The sequence below is a fragment of the Callithrix jacchus genome, chromosome 15 (genome assembly GCF_049354715.1).
Source record: "Callithrix jacchus isolate 240 chromosome 15, calJac240_pri, whole genome shotgun sequence".
Taxonomy (NCBI): Eukaryota; Metazoa; Chordata; class Mammalia; order Primates; family Cebidae; genus Callithrix; species Callithrix jacchus.
In genome coordinates, this window is record NC_133516.1 from 80,184,381 (window position 1) to 80,204,653 (window position 20,273).

The 20,273-nt window shown below is 37.9% G+C and overlaps 1 protein-coding gene across 1 annotated transcript in view; it reads right to left on the reverse strand.

The window, feature by feature from the left end:
- Positions 1-1,805: 1,805 nt before the first annotated feature.
- The window catches only part of SLC49A4 (solute carrier family 49 member 4), an 82,816-nt gene continuing 64,348 nt past the window's right edge, over positions 1,806-20,273 (reverse strand). The window contains exons 8-9 of the mRNA XM_003734909.7: positions 9,059-9,241; positions 1,806-2,458 (exon numbers count right to left, since the gene is read on the reverse strand). Coding sequence (XP_003734957.1) covers positions 2,343-2,458; positions 9,059-9,241 — 299 coding nt within the window. The 3' untranslated portion in view covers positions 1,806-2,342. The remainder of the gene's footprint in view (positions 2,459-9,058; positions 9,242-20,273) is intronic.

Consider the following 20,273-nt stretch of genomic DNA (forward strand, 5'->3'; position numbering starts at 1 on the left):
GTGTGGTGGTGCAAACCTGTAGTCCCAGCTACTCAGGAGGCTTAGGCGAGAGGATCACCTGAGCCTGGGACATGAAGGTTGCAGGCTGGTGCACTCTAGCCTGGGCCACAGAGCAAGACCTTGTCTCCAAAAAAAAAAAAAAAAAAGAGAGAATTTTGCCTTCCTTTTATCTCATTTTTATTTCAGAAGAATGACAGAATTAACTGGAACTAAATCTAGCTCTTGTTGGTTTTCTTCTCTTTGTCAAGTTTCTTAGTTCCTTCAGTTCCCGCTAAGTAAGCAGGGTGTTTATAAAGGGAGATGATTTAAAGATGACTGAAGACAGATGTTAAATTTGAGGGGTTTGTTACTTTCCTAGTTTCACAAGTTAGAGTCTTAGAAGTCGCCAAGCAGTACTAGGATGCTCCTCCAGGACTGAGGTGAGTTAATGCAAAGCCTTGCACTTGCTAAGGGTGAGGGGAGAGGGACTTAGGGATGTGCATGTGGGTGTGTCATGTCATGCCTGGGTGCAGACAGGAGCAGGCCCAGGGCTGCCCAGCTTTCCTGACCAGACTTCACCACCTTCACTAACAGGAGCCAATTGCACTCTATCCAGAAAAACACAGTATATATACTTAACTGACAATGAAGGTACAATGTCAAGTGAGAAAAATCAAGAAGAGGGGCTGGAGGAAGCTAAGAATAATAAAGGTATAGTAAGTAGTATTCTTGAGTTTTTGGGAAAACGGTTGGTTTTTCTGGGTGAGGGGAATTATGTAAATATGAATAGCGGTGATACCACACTCCCACTGCAGCATGAAATCTGTGTCTGAGAGCCACCCAATGTGGAACTCTTATTTTTTAAAATAAGTGTGAAGATAGCAGCTGGTCTATTTTGATGCATGATAGAAGTAAAAACAAAAAGAAAATATGATTTGCAATATTCACTTAAATGATGTGTAATCTTATCCCTACCCCCTATCCATAGAAAGAAGATAGGTACTAGCAAAACACTGCCCTCTCAAATATGTTGACTCCACAGAGAATGGAGTATTTTACAACCAAAGCTGAATCACAAGGATGTAAATCAGAAATCATTCAACAGAGTTGAAAGCTTCAATGTGATAAATTATTATTATTATTATTATTTTTTTTTTTTGAGACGGAGATTTGCTGTTGTTACCCAGACTGGAGTAACAACAGTCTGCAGTGGCGCGATCTCGGCTCACCGCAACCTCCACCTTCTGGGTTCAAGCAATTCTCCTGCCTCAGCCTCCCGAGTAGCTGGGACTACAGGCGCGCACCACCATGCCCAGCTAATTTTTGTATTTTTAGTAGAGACGGGGTTTCACCTTGTTGACCAGGATGGTCTCGATCTCTTGACCTCGTGATCCACCCACCTCGGCCTCCCAAAGTGCTGGGATTATAGGTGTGAGCCACCGTGCCCGGCGATAAATTATTTTCAAACAAGCGTCACTCAACAAAATCTAACCCTGGTAAATAATAGTAGGCTCTGGACGTTACATCTCATGCCATCATATACAGGCAGAAGACACAGTATGTCCATGTGACTTGTCATTTCACTTGTAACAAAGTGCTAGATCCTAATGGGATTACAATTTTTCATACAATATTTAATGTAATTATATTAAACATTTAGTCACCCTCACATAATTATTTAAGGGCCTAGTAGATGAAATTGTATTTCACAGAAACAAGGATAGGTTGAGATGGAGACACAGTGCCTGTGCCCAGAAGTCACTGGAAAGCACCCAATCACCATAGTCAAGATGGCCAAGGGCTTCTGACCTGATTAAAATACGGAGTCATATAAGAAATGGCTTTATTAGAAAAAAATGTAGTGTACACGTGGCTAATTTCTATCATCGATATACCTCTTGGCTATTCTATCTTTAAAACTGGATACAGGGTTTGAACTTCTTTAGAAGTTAGTGGCATATCTTCCTATTCTGATATGTGACTTAGGGAAGGCGTTATCTTCATGTGATAAACACCCTTTATTTCTTTTCATAATTACAAGTAATCAGTAGTTTAGCACTGGCACAAAACGAAGAGAGAATTACTTAGGTAGTGCTTTACGTGTAAGACATCATACTTCCAACCCCAGAATCAGGCACAGGTATGCCATCTGTAGAGTTTCAAAATCCCCTGTTATCACTCAAGTCCCCATTATTATTACCTAGTAGTAATTAAATTAATGTGATAATCTGTAACCTAACAAAACCTCTGAATGAAGTTTCTTTCTTCTTCTTCTTTTCCTGTTAGATGTGCAATTCCGAGCAAATGTGCAGTGTGCAGTATTGATTTCCAGCCTCCTTTTAAACTCCTTCAAGTCTGTGCTATTAAACGGAGACAACCACATCAAGATAGAGTCTGTCATAGGATTCCCTGAAGCACAGAATGAGGAGGAGACTGAGCAAACACGACCCGGGAAGGCACCAATTGAACCAAGACAACTCTGTAAGACAAAAAACATGCAGTTTTAAACATTCATGCATCACCAGCCGGACATCACCTGTATGCTGGAAGGAATCTGCTCTGCATTAAAAAGCACTTCTAATAAATGCACCCTGGAAGGCCTAGAAACTGGCTTTCAATGAACAGTGACAATCTGGAGACTAAGTGATGTGTCTAATATATTACAGGGCTTCCATGTGGAATGTTTTTAATCAATACTGTTAATAAATTGTCAACAATTTAATCCACCTTGACTTCGGTTACAAAAATAAATTACTTCAAAGAAAAAAATCAATCACCTTTAAATGTTAGTTTGATAATGATTCTTTAAGTACTTTCTATCACCATCACTCTCGTCCCTGTTTAGAAATATCTGATAGATTAAAAAGACAAATACCAACATCACCTGAATTTTGAGATAACACTTTTATATGTTTTGGATAGAAATATCTATTTCTCAGCAAAAATATTAAGTAGAAATCACTGTAAAACAGATTAGAAAATATATTTAAAAATAAAACATACAAAAATATCAATTATCATTCTGCTCCCAGAGAGACCACTGTGAATATTTTGGCTTATTTCTTTCTAGTCTTTTTCTCCACCAGCACGAATGGTTATGTATGATGCCAATTACTGGAAAACCTATAGGAATCATCTGAATGGGCAATTCCGTTGTTGTTTGATTTAATGTGTCAAGAATATGCTTCTTCAGAAATGCTCTCTCATGAATTCGGGACTCTCCAAGACAATCCTGAGCCATTTGCTACCAACATACACTGCCCACTGTAGCTGCCTCTAGCTGTTTCCTCAAGCTCCAGGGACCCTAGGGCTGTGCATCTGTTCAGCCTTCCTCTACCCTATCCCACCTGCCAGTCAACCCCAAGGCTCTGTCTGAAGTGAATAGCTCCTTGGCATAATGATGTTGGTGGAGGTGGTAGGGACAACGTTTCTAGTTTAATATCCATTTAGCAGTTTCATTTTAAAAAACGAGGAAAATAAACTCCTTGGTGCCTTTTTTTTTTTTTTTTTTTGGTCAGTTAGGGGTTTTATTTTCCCTTTGTACTTCTACAAAATGCTAATACTGCCTTAATCTTCAAAAGTCATCCTAAAGATTTCCACGCTGCTGCTTTAGTTTAATCCATAATTCATATGGCTAAAAGAGCAATTTATGCTCAGGAATGGAAATCAGAAAACTGACTGGCAAGAAAAGGTGCTGAAATACCTTTTTTTTTCTGTAATGTGCTCACAAAAGCAGCCTCTCCACCTCTCAATTACTATGTTTTAAAAGTCAGACATGCTATTCTACAGTATATAACAAAGACATATATTTCAATGGTATTTTTATGCAAAGCTGTTTTCTCTGCTTTACTTGGATTGAACATAGTCTAAATACTCAGAGAAGCTGAGATCTATGAGATCTTGTCTTCATTCTGATGTTCCCTGAAATGAAACACCAGGCACTTTCTGCTTTTATGTTGACTATATAACCCCTGGATTTCTGATAATTTTACTAGGCAAAAAGAAGCAGTAAAAAAATTAAAAAGTAGTAAAATATAGACAATAGCATTTTGTCTGTATTAAAAGGGAGAACTTGGACTTCAGGGGCAAATTTTAAACAACAGATAAAAGTACGGAAATTGACAAAATGGTTTACAACCATGCCAGCTGCTAAATCTTAAAGACTGTATTTTATGGGGAACTAGAGCAACACATATAGCAACAATCAGCTTGTCCTTGCTTTCCTTAAACTGAGAAACTTGGCAAATATTGCCAAATTTTTTAATAATACCTTTTATTTCAGTTATTAGAATTGTAAAATCATTCTTCTACATAGGTTCATATGAAATCTCTAAAAACTTATCATAATTGCTTTTTGGCACTATGGTTTGTTCACTGGTTTTTACTGTGTGCTTCTCTCTGAAAAGTCAAATCCACCTCTCAGCAAATTCACTTGTTTCCATCAACTGCAAGTGTTCTTTAGAATTATTTGCCTTGTTAGAAAGCAAAAGGTCAGAGACGAGAACTTTACATTTTCCTGCTGAAAGCCATTCACATAAACCACTGCTTAGGTGCTCTAATAAGCAAGGAAATAATTTGCTTAAAAATATAATTTGACTTGGCAGTAGCAAAGTCAACCGCTCTCCTTTCTGAGCCTCTTTCTGATCCTGATATAGATGAACTAACAGAATCCCAAGCCACTGAGATTTTCATACTATAACTTTTTTGCTTTTAAAATAAGCATGGGTTTCTAATATTCCTTCCCTTTGCCTTTCACTGGATGAAATATAAATCCACACTTGAAGGCAGGGCTCTACAGCCTGCTCCATACTTCCACTAGGTCTCTATTGTCTACTACACAGCAGTCAGAGTACTCTCTCTGCCACTTTACAGTTTAGACAGGTGCTCGACTTAGTGAAGTGGGCTCTGCAGTAAATGATGAGACTCTTGGGATAGACCTAATTGGGAATTTGCTCATCCTCTTATCTTTTTCTTCTGGAAGCCCTGTTGTACCTTTCACCTCATCTTTCCCTTCAGTGATGACATGTTTTTGGTTTCTACCACTTACAAGGACTTGACTGTTTCCAGCTGCCACACTCCAGAACCAACTTCCTATTTTCTTTTATGATAATTTAACAAGATTGTCTCCTTTATCACTCAAGGTGAGCAGCCAGCTGACCCCATGATTTCCCAGGACAATGTCCTGCTATCTTCATTCCACATCAATTACCCAGTAGATCGTACCATCACATTCCATTATTCTGCTTCTTAGATATAAAGTTACTTCTCACTAGTCCGCATCTTTTGAACCTGCTCTTTGTTTACCTGGTAATCATTAGTCAATGCCTCCCACCTCTGCCAGGCCCCTGATTCTTTTGAGTGACAATGCAGCCTCACATTCACGGTCAGCCACTTTAAAATGAAAGCACTGAGATAAAAATCATGATGCTTTTAGCCAAAACCTGCTGCAAACCTTCTAGAACAAAAAGTAACAGATAATACAAACTTCAGAATATTAAACAGAATATATTTCAGAGCACATACAGGATATGACAGCATTCTCAAATTGATTTTTCTATGTGACGTTATTAGAATAAAGCATCACTATGCTATCTCAACTCAATGAGATTCCCAAACACAGGAAGCAACTCGGTTTTACAAATATGCTTATATCAGGGAGCAAGTACCAACTTTTTTTTGGAGGGAAGTGACCTTGAAAAATCCAAGTTAGTAAAACTCTAAAAAAACTTCTGACAAGGTTCCAGGTTCCCAAAGCTGAACTGAAATAGGACGTGGAGACCCTGTGACCCAGGGCTCCAAATAAGCATTCTATAGTATATAACTATAGTGGCACTGGTATAGGAGCCTGAATCAGATTTGCCCTCAATGGCTGTACTGGCTCTAATCTGCAAGCAAATTGACAGCAAAACCTGGCTGGCTAAGCAAGGCATTCTATTGTGGTCATTTTGGGGTTTGTATTGCCCTGAAAAACTATCTGATGTTTTCACTTATCAGATAGTACACTGTGGAGGGAAAAACCCGAGTCAAGAAATTTAGTACTTCCTTGAGAAGTGACTTAAAAAACCACGGATCTTTATGATGATTAAAAATCAGGACTTCTAGGCTGTAATCTCAGCACTTTGGGAAGCCAAGGCAGGTGGATTGCTTGAGCCCAGGAATTCAAGACCAGCCTGGGCAACATGGTGGAACCTCATCTCTACAAAAAAAAATACAAAAAATGAGCCAGTTTTGGTGGCACACACTTGTGGTCCCAGCTACTTGGGAGGCTGAGGTGGGAGGATCACTTGAAGCTGGGAGGTCGATGTTGCAGTGAGCCATAATCGCGCCACTGCACTCCAGACTGGGTGACAGAGAAAGACCCTGCCTCCACTATCCCTAAAGAAATCAGGCCTTCTAATCACATAACTAATAATTGAATTTTTACATATAATTAACTTCTAGGTGAGTTTTCAAGTTTCAAAATAACTGAATAATGACATTTGAACACTGGTTTTAGTGGAAGGGAATTCAATTTATCATATAAAATGTATAGGGTAGGCTGCAGAACTAACAGTTATTGTTAGGAAACAGTTTTACAGAATTTTTAGATTTGCAATTTATGTATCATCATACCTCAGACCATACAGAATGTGATCCACTACAGGGCTTTTAGGGCAAGATCAATTAATCCTACTGAAGAGTTTCAACACGGATTTCATGGTTCTAGTAACTTTAGCCCTAGAGAGATATGGACGATGTTTCCATGTATTCATGATGCACACTCATAAATACACATAAAAGCATTTCTTTATAATGGAAGACTAAATATTTAAATTCCTAGCAGCAGTCAGCGAATTATATAGCAGAAACAAAACAAACATCCGTGGGTGCCAGTTGTGCCCAGTTGTGCCCTGGACTAGGTTCTTTCCTATGTATCTTCTTAACTGCCTAAAATGCCAAAATTTAATGAGACCATTTTCCTGGAAACCATCTTGGTGGATTAAAATGAATGATTATCTAAAGTTTCACAGGGTACTATGCTCACTACCTGGGTGATGGGATCATTCATGTCCGAAACCTCAGTGCCATGCAATATACCCATGTAACAATCCTGCACATGTACTCCTTGAATCTAAAAATAAACATTTAAATTATTTCCAAGTTTCACTTTTTTTCACAATAGTCACAAAGTTTAAGTGGAAACTTTTAAAATATCTACACAAACATGTATAAGAACACATGAGCAGAAACCAACCAAAAAGAGGGAAGTTTTGTTTCTCCCAGCTAGATAAATCCTTGATTATATCAGAAATGGGCAGAAATAGTGCTAAGTGTTTCTTCTGCTCCCTCTGCCAAAGAAATAAAATATCTGCTTGTATCTGGTCACTATGAATTTGCAAAATGACGAAGAAGCACTGACTGACGTCAGTTCCATTTAATTCACTCCAGACACCAAACGCTGTTAACAAGTCAAAACTGCAGCAGGACCCAGGGGAGTGACAGAGATAACTACTGGCCAGGCAAAATGGTCAGGTGTGCACGGAGCTCTGTTGCAGTAAGACAGTTAGGGCAGTTTCCGTTATTGGGGTCTTCCTTGTCTTAAACTGATCAATAAAAACGTGTTTGTTACATACTAGAGACCATAAGCAAAAGATTTATTGGGGAATAACATTATCTGGCATTTGCTGTTGTTCTTTTTAAATACTGGGAGGACAAAACTCTATTTCTAACTGACAGGAAAAACCATGCTCTGCTGGGCGGCACCAACCACTAAGCAAAGCTGTGCCCATCGGCTGGAAAACCGCTTCTACCATCCCAGGGGGTATCACAGCTAGCTCTGATGCTTTACCAGGTAGACAGGCAATAAGCCACTTAATTTAAATTGTGATACAGCTCAAGTGGATTAAAGCTGATAAGTAATGATTGTCAACTATGCTGTTTAGAAAACTAATTGGAAGCGAAGACCTGATTCCTGATGGTGCTTTTCCCTAATGGAAGCACGTGTTTCCAGGAGGACAACAAAGCATGATCTTCTGACTTCATTAATATCACTCTCCTTCATATGATAAACCCAACTTGTATCAGGTTTAGCAAAGACTTAATTTACCTGCATTACTGATTGACAAAAACAATCTAATGTACTGTTTATTATATTAAGAAAGAAGTTCGTGTCCTTCATAGGGACATGGATGAATCTGGAAACCATCATTCTCAGCAAAATGACACAAGAACAGAAAATCAAACACTGCATGGTATCACTCACAGGCGGGTGTTGAATAATTAGAACACGTGGACAGAGGGAGGGGAGCATCACACACTGCGGTCAGTTGTGGGGAACTTGGGGAGGGACAGCGGGGGAGGGGTGGGGAATACCAGATATAGCTGATGGGGGAGGAAGGCAGTAAACCACCTTGCCATGTATGTACCTATGCAACAATCCTGCATGATCTGCACATATACCCCAGAACCTAAAGTACAATAAAATAAAAATAAAAATAAATTCATCTATCCTATGGAAAGAAAAACAGTTTCAAAATTTATTTTCCAGTTGAGGAGGTTGGCACAGTTATTATTCCAATTATAACCTTGTCAGAAACACTCCTATAAACAATTTGGCCTCTTGGAGTGTCACATTTTAGAGCATTCCTTACACTGGGTGATTTCCTTCATTCATCCCTCAGGCTTTAAACTCCTTATACAACCCTAATATTAATTTACATCCTGTGTTAAGAGAGATTCAAAGTAGTTTTTAATTGCAAACCAGAGGTTCTCAATGACAATCTGCATATTTGAATCACCTGGTAGGGTAAGGTGTGGGGACCGGAGGATTTTAAAAATACAAATGCTGGGCTCCAGTTCAGATTAATTCAGAAATTCGGGGAGGAGGTGGGGAGTACAGGCAGGGAAGGAGTGAGGGTGTACTTGGGCTAGAATGCATTTCAAGGAAAACAACTGAGGAATTTTCTTTTATTGGCAATGAAAGCTCACATAAAGTAATTTGCCTTAGTGAGACTTCTCCACATAAAAACTTCTATACACTGGTGACACAAACTTTTCTTGTAACACATTTAGATAGTAAATAAAAAATCAAATTTCTTACCTGTATGATAAAATGTGAGAAAAAATAAAAGTACTCCCATAAATATATTACTTAAAAAAGTGACAACTCCACAAGTAATTCCTTCTGGAACTGGGTAGACAGTTTCCACAAAAAGCTCAAAAAATATAGGTACGCTGCTATTCAAGAAGACTCCCAGGAGAATGCAGGAGGCATATAATGTCACTAAAATAAAAACACAAACATCTTAGTTTCACAGCAGCAGCATTCAGTCATATCAGATTGATCTTTAGGGTGTTCTCTTTCCTAAGTATTGACTCTGAAATTTCTCCTCTTTTCAAAGGTAGTCGGTAAAGTCTGACAAAGCATCACACATCTGTCAGCTCTTTGCTGAAGTTTTCTGGAGTAGACACAAAAACATTTTATTTCTGGATGAGTACCAGTTTATTTCCTTTACCTTTCTTGTGGATTATTCCAAAGTACAAAACAATTTACCACTATCATATAATTAAAAGGATTCTTTTCCTGCTTGGTCATACTCCTCTAGACTTGCTCCATTATTTCAGAATGCAAAATCTAAGAATAAATGTCGGAAACATTGTATGTTACTGAAAATTACCTAAAGAGATTGGCTAATAATTGCTTTCAAGCACAAAATAAACATCATGCAGTATGTAATTTCTTGAGAAACACAATGGAATTAGTCCTCAATTTTGGAATGGGTTTTATGTCAACATTTTTTTTTCAAATAAGTAACTTTTTTGAAACAGAAAAATATTTCATCCAGAAATGTACAATTAATAGTGACTAGGATCCCCAATGAAAACATAAAAAATCTATTAACACCATTCTGTGGCAAAGTCTATTGAATAAGGATATTATTTTTATTCTTATAAGCAAGTCTGGGGAAATATACTACATGTAATTTTATCTTTGCTACTACTGTCTGTCTATCTACCTTCATTAATTTTAACTTGAAGGGAAAACAGAACCAGAAAGGAAAAAAATGACTCCCTATTTAGAAACTTAAAATATGTCCCTATATCCTAATAAGTATAACATATTCACTGATAATAATGAGTAGAAGTCATCCTAAGTTTAAGGTTACAAGGAAAGTATTTTTAATAAAAATATTTGTTAAGAAAAAAAAAATCCTGTACGGGAACTGCAGAAAGTAAGGAAGTTACATTAAATCTGTTATGTATAATTCATGTACTCACAGAACATGTCAAATTACCAGAATTTACCATAACTGATTGCAATCATTAACAGTCCATGACGTTGTCGAAGGGGTAAAAAAAAAAAAAATAATAGTACACACTGATTTCTAATAGAATTTCTCTAATTAACCTCCACTCTTGCTTCCCCCTCCAATTATACTGGTCTTTGGGGATTATGAAATATTTAGTATGTTCTAATAAAACAAATAGTTGGTAATTACTTTGTTTCTTTGAATAGAAGACAGATATGAATATAGATAACAGAAGAATCACTTAGTGAATAAAGAACATACTGCTGGCTAAGGCAGTGATCAAATTATTTGCACAATTACATGGGAAGCATCTGATAGCTATGATAAATACCATTTAAAATGTGACAATTTTCAAGAGATTCTTAAAACACAACCCAATGCTTCATGTTCACAGTATATTTGCCAGATGTAGATCACATAAATCAATCACATTTTCTACTTACATATGACTCATTAGTGGTACATTAGGAAATCTAGGGATGGAAAATCACTGGTGGCTTCTATAAAGTATTTCCCAAACAGTTTAGATTTATTTATTTATTTATTTATTATTTTTGAGAAGGAGTCTTGCTCTATTTCCCAGGCTAAAGTGCAGTGGTGTGATCTTGGCTCACTGCAACCTCTGCCTCCTGGGTTCAAGTGATTTTCCTGCCTCAGCCTCCCTAGTAGCTGGGATTACAGGCATGCACCACCATGCCAAGCTAATTTTTTTTTTTTTTTGTATTTTTAGTAGAGATGGGTTTTTGTCATGTTAGCCAGGCTGGTCTTGAACTCCTGACCTCAAATGATCCACCTGCTTTGGTCTCCCAAAGTGCTGGAATTACAGGTGTGGGCCACCATACTCGGCCTAGAATAATTTATTATCATGCCAGCCATGGTGACTCATGCCTATAATCCTTTTGGGAGGCTGAGGCAGGGTTACTTGAGCCCAGGAGTTCCAGACCAGCCTGGGCAACATGGTGAGACCCTGTCTCTCCAAATAATAATAATAATAATAATAAAGTTATTTTTAAAAATATCAATTTATTGATCAGTCAGTGGCAGTCAGAGGAGAGAGGATCATTGACCCAAAGGCGGATGAGCCTAAGAGTTTAAAACAAGAAAATATTAAAGTAAATAACAGGAAAAAAATCAAGCTCTTAAGGACCAGCAAGTGCTACTTCTGAGTAAAGACTCCCAAATTCCTGATGGAATTAGCTGTTTTTAGGAAACATGTTTTGAAATAATCCTGTCTACATTTTTATATCTGAAGGAAATGTACTCCTACATATAATTTGTGATCAGGCAAATTAAAATGCAATAATTTAAAAATAATTACAATCTGGTTAACAGAATAATTCCATGTGGTAAATGAATAAAAATATAATAAGAATATACTGAAAGTGAAATATCAATATGGAGTTTTGAACAGAGATTTGGCTGAGCGGGGTGACTCACGTCTGTAATCCCAGCACTTTGGGAGGCCAAGGTGGGCGGATCAAGAAGTCAGGAGATTGAGACCATCCTGGCCAACATGGTGAGATCCTGTCTCTACTAAAAAAATACAAAAAATTAGCTGGGCATGGTGGCAGGTGCCTGTAGTCCCAGCTACTCAGGAGGCTGAGGCAGAAGAATCGCCTGGACCTGGGAGGCAGAGGTTGCAGTGAGCTGAGATTGCACCACTGCATTCCAGCCTCTGTGACAGAGTGAGACTTCATCTTAAAAAAAAAAAAGGAAGAAAAGAGCTTCTATTTGAATGATTTTTTTTTTATCAAGCATCGTACAAAGAAAGAGGCATGGGATGTGTCAGAAAAGACTGGGCTCTCTGACACATCCCATGGGGAAGCAGGGGGCTCTATCTGAAAACCCTGAGACCTCAAGACCATGCAAGTCCTTTGGCCCTCATTTCATGCTTATTAAGAATCTGTGGATTTTGGCTTTCTATGTATCTAAATTCTGGGAGGAACTTGGAAGAAAAGGCATAAATAACTGCTGTTGGAAAGATAAAATTTTTATTGTGGTTTAACATTCCTGATGGAACTGTAAATAGTTCATCTTCCGGTGAGTAATTTGGAAATGTTCATCAAAATAAATGAGGTAATTACTCTTTGACCTAACACTTCCACGCCTAAGGATTTATCCTACTGCTATGCAGGTATAGGTATACAAAGAACACTTAACAAAGAAACTGTAGTATGAAAAGACAAAAAACAAGCTAAATGCCCCCAATGGTGGGGGGTGGTTGGTTAAAATTTTATAAAACATCCAAAGAGATATTATACAATTAAAAATGAGGCACCTCTGTATGTACTATAATATTAATAACACTTAAGATACATAAGTGAAAAAGGTGCTGAAAAATATCTTATATTACAACAAAGGGCACACACACATGATCTATCTGTAAATATACAGAATTCCCTGGGAGAATACAGGAGAAACTGGCAATCAGGTTTGCCGTTAGAGACGAAAATTGGGGGTCACAGAAGAGTAGAGACTTTTAACTGTATACTCTTTTCTACTACTTGAATTTGAATTTTTTTGCTATGTGTATAGCTTACTTCTTTAATAAACTTAAAAGAAATTTCATTATGAACAAGTGAATGGACAGTAGATACAACTCCACCTCATGTGAGTTTGTGAGCTCATTAGCTCAGAAATGGTTATCACCAGGTGAGCTGAACCAAAGAGCTGATGTCTACGCCCAGGAGCCACATAACACAGCCTTGGTGCGGGTCCTCGATGTGAAGATTCCCACTTCACTTGTTAGAATTCCTATTATTTGGAGGATAAATGGGCTACTATATGTAAAAGACATGGATGATATAACTTCAGAGGTCAGTAATCAAAAATGAGGTATTTTCATTCAATTGTCTCAGTCTTGGTGTTTGCTTCTTGTGTTACTATAAAAGTGATGGCTGGCTGGGTGCGGTGGCTCATGCCTGTAATCCCAGCACTTTGGAAGGCCAAGGTGGGCAAATCACGAAGTCAAGAGATAGAGACCATCCTGGCCAACATGGTGAAATACCATGTCTACTAAAAATACAAAAATTAGCTGGGTATGGTGGCACACACCTGTAGTCCCAGCTACTCGGGAGGCTGAGACAGGAGAATCACTTGAACCTGGAATGCAGAAGCGGCAGTGAGCCAAGATTGTGCCACTGCACTCCAGCCTGGTGACAGAATGAGATTCTGTACCCCCGCCCCAAAATAAATAAAGCGGTGACCAAGAGATTTTTATTACACTAGATAGACATGTGGAAATCACTTGTTATTGCAGAAAGTAAAAAATCACAATCATTTACCCAGGAAGGGGTTAAATTAAGATCCTCATTATTAGAATGGGGGAAGGTAACTGTGTCAGGACTGATTTAATATATTCCAGTGTTCTGGGGCATGCATAAAGCAGACGCTGATTATTGCAAGTCTGAATTTGATTTCCATTTGAGTTTTCAGTTTAGAGTCTCATACATCCAGTGGGTGAATGTCATCTATTAAAAGTCAGGCAGACAAGATAATTTCCTGCTTGTCAGGGAGGGTTCAAACTATATGATCATTAAATATTTCCATAACTTTGTGTAATGCTGATACTAAAATTATAATCAACTGCCTTTCAATTAAAAATTCAAGGTAATTTAGCAGAACAAACACAACTGAAGTGCTGATGTAGATTTTTTTTTCTAATAAAAAGCTAATAAAATTTCAGGGGCCTACACTTTAAATTGCAAAAAACAAAGTCCTATGTAGCACAAAGTACAGTTAAAAATGAATGTATTTCAAGCACATGACTTGGATCATAACCCTGAAAGTATTCTTCCCCACCCTCGCTCCCATAACAAAACAAATTACTAAACTTTAGGGAAACAAAACTACGCATAAATACATTTTTATTAACTAAAGTTATACTAAAAATTTAGGGGATCAGTGGTTACAAACAAATCCCAGATAAGAATAAGAACTATTCTATCAATATCTCATGAGATTCTCAAGATAGCAATAACAAACTTCATAATCTTGGATTTATATAATTTCTAAAAATATTTTAAAAACTGCTTTCACATATATTATCATATTTGATCATCCTGACAGCTCTTTGAGGCAGGTAAAATATTTTACAGTTGAAGTGACCAAAATTCTGAAAGTGAAAAAACAGCTAACTTAGAAACAATGGAAATTAGCAGTGCTAATAATGATATAATTAAGGCCTACAGACTCTAGCATGTTTTCTGCCAATTCACTGTGTCAGACCGAAAAAAAAACAAAACCAAACAACAACACCTGGTATTTTTAAATTCAATGGTATTGACACGAAAGGCATATTTCCCAAATCTGTATTTCCTATAAAAGCTGGAAGTGACTGCACATTATATGACAGAATCAAAAACAAAGAGCACCAAAAGGTTACAAACCAAAAGATGATTTTTAATCACAGTAAATATAAAACGGGCCACAGACTGTTTAAGAGGGAAAACTTACCTTAAGCCTTTCTTCAAAACAACTTACCAGATACCTATTATGTGGAAGCCACTACGTAGAGCAGTAAATAAAACACACTTTATCCTCAGATCACTCATACTCTAAGGAATATGATGGATACCTACTGCCCCAGCAACCATTTATATGCACACTATTAAGAGGATAATTATATTCCTCTCTCTCAAAAAAAAAAAAAAAAAAAAAAGAACTTCTAACCATGAGAAACAACAGCCTTGGTGCTGAGTGCAGCAGGAAAAGTATGCTCAATTCTAACAAAATGTTTTAAGGAGGACCCTAGCAAGCTATGGTAGGTTTAGAAGAGAGTGATCCTGCAGGTCAGTGGTGTGGAATCCACATCTGCTGAGGAATGGTTCTAATAACTGGGGGGCATAGTTAAATTACAAGTCAAGGTCAGACATGACAGCTGTCTTCAAATGCTTTGAGGGCTGTCAATGGAAGAGAAAGGGAGTTGACTTATTCTCTGTGAGCTGTGTTGCTCCACACCAATTATAACTCACTGGGAGGATGAATGTTCTAGGGCCCAGAGCTAACAACAAACCAGGTAATGTCTTTTCTTGTGGGAGATATTCAAGTTGTAAACAGATGAACATATACCTGGGATGTGATAAAAGAGATTCACTTGCTGAATGATAAATTATATTAGATGATGCCTAGAGTTCAGTTAAGTAGATCAATAACAAATTTAAATACATGTAGGAAGGAGAACTTAAACAGGATATTAAAAACAAAAATCTTAACCGACCCAGAACCGCACAGCTTCATGGAAACTGAACAACTGGCTCTTGAATGTTGACTGGGTAAACGACGAAATGAAGGCAGAAATAAAGAAGTTCTTCGAAACCAATGAGAACAAAGACACAACGTGCCAGAACCTCTGGGACACATTTAAAGCAGTCTCTAGAGGAAAGTATATAGCAATAAGTGCCCATATGAGGAGAATGGAGAGATCCAAAATTGACACCCTATCGTCAAAATTGAAAGAGCTAGAGGACCAAGATCAAAAAAACTCAAAACCCAGCAGAAGACAAGAAATAACTAAGATCAGAGCTGAGCTGAAGGAGACTGAGACACGAAAAACCCTTCAAAAAATCAATAAATCTAAGAGCTGGTTTTTTGAAAAGATCAACAAAATAGACAGACCACTAGCCAGATTGATTAAAAATAAAAGAGAGAACAACCAAATAGATGCAATAAAAAATGATAAAGGGGAAATCACCACAGATTCCACAGAAATTCAAACCATCATCAGAGAATATTACAAACAACTCTATGCGCATAAACTAGTAAACCTGGAAGAAATGGACAAATTCCTGGATTCCTGTGTCCTCCCAAGCCTAAACCAGGAGGAAGCTGAAACTATGAATAGACCAATAACAAGGTCTGAAGTTGAGGCAGCAATTAAGAGCCTACCACACAAAAAAAGCCCAGGTCCAGATGGGTTCACAGCCGAATTCTACCAGACACACAAGGAAGAGCTGGCACCATTTCTTCTAAAACTATTTCAAACAATCCAAAAAGAGGGAATCCTTCCCAAATCATTTTATGAGACCAACATCATTCTGATACCAAAACCTGGCAGAGACCCAACAAGAAAAGAAAACTTCAGGCCAATATCCATGATGAACATAGATGCAAAAATCTTCAATAAAATATTGGCAAGCCGATTGCAACAGCAAATCAAAAAACTATTCATCATGATCAAGTAGGATTCATCCCAGGGATGCAAGGCTGGTTCAACATACGCAAGTCTATCAACGTAATTCACCACATAAACAGAACCAAAAACAAAAACCACATGATTATCTCAATTGACGCAGAGAAGGCATTTGACAAAATTCAACAGCCCTTTATGCTAAAAACCCTCAATAAACTCGGTATCGATGGAACGTATCTCAAAGTAATAAAAGCTATTTATGACAAACCAACAGCCAATATCATACTGAATGGGCAAAAACTGGAAGCATTCCCTTTGAAATCTGGCACTAGACAAGGATGCCCTCTTTCACCACTCCTATTCAATATAGTACTGGAAGCTCTAGCCAGAGCAATCAGGCAAGAAAAAGAAATAAAGGGTATTCAAATAGGAAAGGTGGAAGCCAAATTGTCTCTATTTGCAGACGACATGATAGTATACCTAGAAGACCCCATTGCCTCAGCCCAAAAACTCCTGAAACTGATAAGCAACTTCAGCAAAGTCTCAGGATATAAAATCAATGTGCAAAAATCACAAGCATTCGTCTACACCAATAACAGACTTAAAGAAAGCCAAATCAAGAGCGAACTGCCATTCGCAATTGCTACAAAAAGAATAAAATACCTTGGAATACAACTCACAAGGAATGTAAGAGACCTCTTCAAGGAGAACTACAAACCACTGCTCAACGAAATCAGAGAGGACACAAACAGATGGAGAAACATTCCATGTTCATGGTTAGGAAGAATTAATATCGTGAAAATGGCTATACTGCCCAAAGTAATTTACAGAATCAACGCTATCCCCATCAAGCTACCATTGACTTTCTTCGCAGAAGTGGAAAAAACCACCATGAACTTCATATGGAACCAAAAGAGAGCCCGCATAGCCAAGTCAATTCTAAGCAAAAAGAACACAGCGGGGGGCATCACACTACCGGATTTCAAACTATACTACAAGGCTACAGTAATCAAAACAGCATGGTACTGGTACCAAAACAGAGATATAGACCAATGGAACAAAACAGAGGCACCGGAGGCAACACAACATACATACAACTATACAATCTTTGATAAACCTGACAAAAACAAGCAATGGGGAAAGGATTCCATGTTTAACAAATGGTGTTGGGAAAACTGGCTAGCCATGTGCAGAAAGCAGAAACTGGACCTCTTCCTCACACCTTACACTAAAATTAACTCCAAATGGATTAAAGACTTAAACATAAGACCTGGCACCATAAAAACCCTAGAAGAAAATCTAGGCAAAACTATCCAGGACATAGGAGTAGGCAAGGACTTCATGAACAAAACACCAAAAGCATTGGCAACAAAAGCCAAAATAGACAAATGGGACCTAATGAAACTCCACAGCTTCTGCACGGCAAAAGAAACAGTCACTAGAGTGGATCGGCAACCAACAGAATGGGAAAAAATTTTTGCAGTTTACCCATCTGACAAAGGGCTGATATCCAGAATTTACAAAGAACTCAAACAGATTTACAGGAAAAAAACAAACAAGCCCATTCAAAAGTGGGCAAAGGATATGAACAGATACTTTACGAAAGAAGACATATATGAGGCCAACAATCATATGAAAAAATGCTCATCGTCACTGATCATCAGAGAGATGCAAATCAAAACCACATTGAGATACCATCTCACGCCAGTTAGAATGGCGATCATTAAAAAATCTGGAGACAACAGATGCTGGAGAGGATATGGAGAAAAAGGAACACTTTTACACTGTTGGTGGGAGTGTAAATTAGTTCAACCATTGTGGAAGACGGTGTGGCGATTCCTCAAGGCCTTAGAAATAGAAATTCCATTTGACCCAGCAATCCCATTACTGGGTATATATCCAAAAGACTATAAATTGTTCTACTATAAGGACACATGTATACGAATATTCATTGTAGCACTGTTTACAATAGCAAAGACCTGGAATCAACCCAAATGCCCATTGATAATAGACTGGATTGGAAAAATGTGACACATATACACCATGGAATATTATGCAGCAATCAGAAATGATGAGTTTGTGTCGTTTGTAGGGACATGGATGAATCTGGAGAACATCATCCTCAGCAAACTGACACAAGAACAGAAAATGAAACACCGCATATTCTCACTCATAGGTGGGTGATGAAAAATGAGAACACATGGACACAGAAAGGGGAGTACTAAACACTGGGGTCTATTGGGGGGAAAAGGGGAGGGCCAGTGGGAGGGGGAGGTGGGGAGGGATAGCCTGGGGAGAAAAGCCAAATGTGGGTGAAGGGGAGAAGAAAAGAAAGCACACTGCCATGTGTGTACCTACGCAACTGTCTTGCATGCTCTGCTCATGTACCCCAAAACCTATAATCCAATAAAAAATTTAAAAAAAAAAAAAAAAAAATCTTGGCCTGGCACAGTGGCTTATACCAGTAATCCCAGCTATTCGGGAGGCTGAGGCAGGAGAATCACTTGAACCTGGGAGGCGGAGGCTGCAGTGAGCAGAGATCATGCCATTACACTCCAGCCTGGACAACAGAGCAAGACTCCATCTCAAAAATAAAAAATAAAAAAACAAAAAAACAAAAAATCTTGCCAGGCATGAAGCTCACATCTATAATCCCAGCATTTTTCGAGGCCAAGGTGGGTGAATCACTTGAGCTCAGGAGTTTGAGACCAGCCTGGACAACGTGGTGAAACCCAATCTCTACAAAAACAAACAAACAAAATTAGCTGCGTGTGGTGGCACCTGCCCAAAGTCAGTGACTTGGGAGGCTGAGGTGGGAGGATAGCTTCAGCCTGGGAGGTTGAGGGTGCAGTGAGCCGAGATTCACCAAGGCACTTCAGCTTGGACAACAAAGTCAGACTGTTTCAGAAGAAAAACAAAAAACCAAAAAACCTGTAGATGCTTCTTGGTGGAAAAGAATAATAGAAGATTTGTTTAAAGTTTTATTAAGAAATAAGTAGCATTATAAAATAACACAACAGATTTTTATTATAAATTATCTTAAGGAGTAGAATCAGGAAATTTCCCTAATGGGTAGGCTTATAACATTAATGCACTTTACTGGACAAATTTCATTACTGTGTATACTGACTGAACTTTTATTTTATGATAAAGTTAGGAAAGTTAACTGGAAATTATTAGATTAGACCTTTATTACAAATATTTCACAATCCAAATTAAACTTGAATAAGTGAAAACACTCCCTCTGGAAATGAAGGCACATATAAAGAGAAACAATAAGCAGTCAGAAGAAACATTCACAGTGTTTGTTAACTACATAGTTTTTTCATAGGTTTTGCGTGTGAAGAATGTATGTGTGTACACACAGATATGCATTTCTGTATCACTGAGCTGTACCTCTTTCCTCAAATCACATTTCTTCCTTAGAAAAAGGGACTGCTCTGGACTTCATAATCTACTGCTGATTAAAATACACAGTATATGCAACTATGATTCCAAAAGACAATGAGGCATATCTTGCTATAATGTGTTATTAAGTCATGGAACACTCACTGATACCTAGTCAGGCCCTCTAACTGCAAGAAACACAGAATCTGCGAGACGACTTATTTCTCTTCTTGAAAATCTCCACGGATAAACATTATATGATCTTCCTCAGCTTCTAATGCTTCTTACATCAAGATTTTTCACAAATCCATTCTCTTCTTTTAATCCCTATTTTACTTTTTCTTTCTTGAGCAGTCTGTCATGAGCACAAGACCTTGTCGCTTTCAGTCCATAAAACTGAAGACAGTAGTTAAGAACGAAGGGAAAATACATGAAAATATAGTAAGAGAATTACTCTCTAGCCTATACATGTTACACACTTTTTTTTT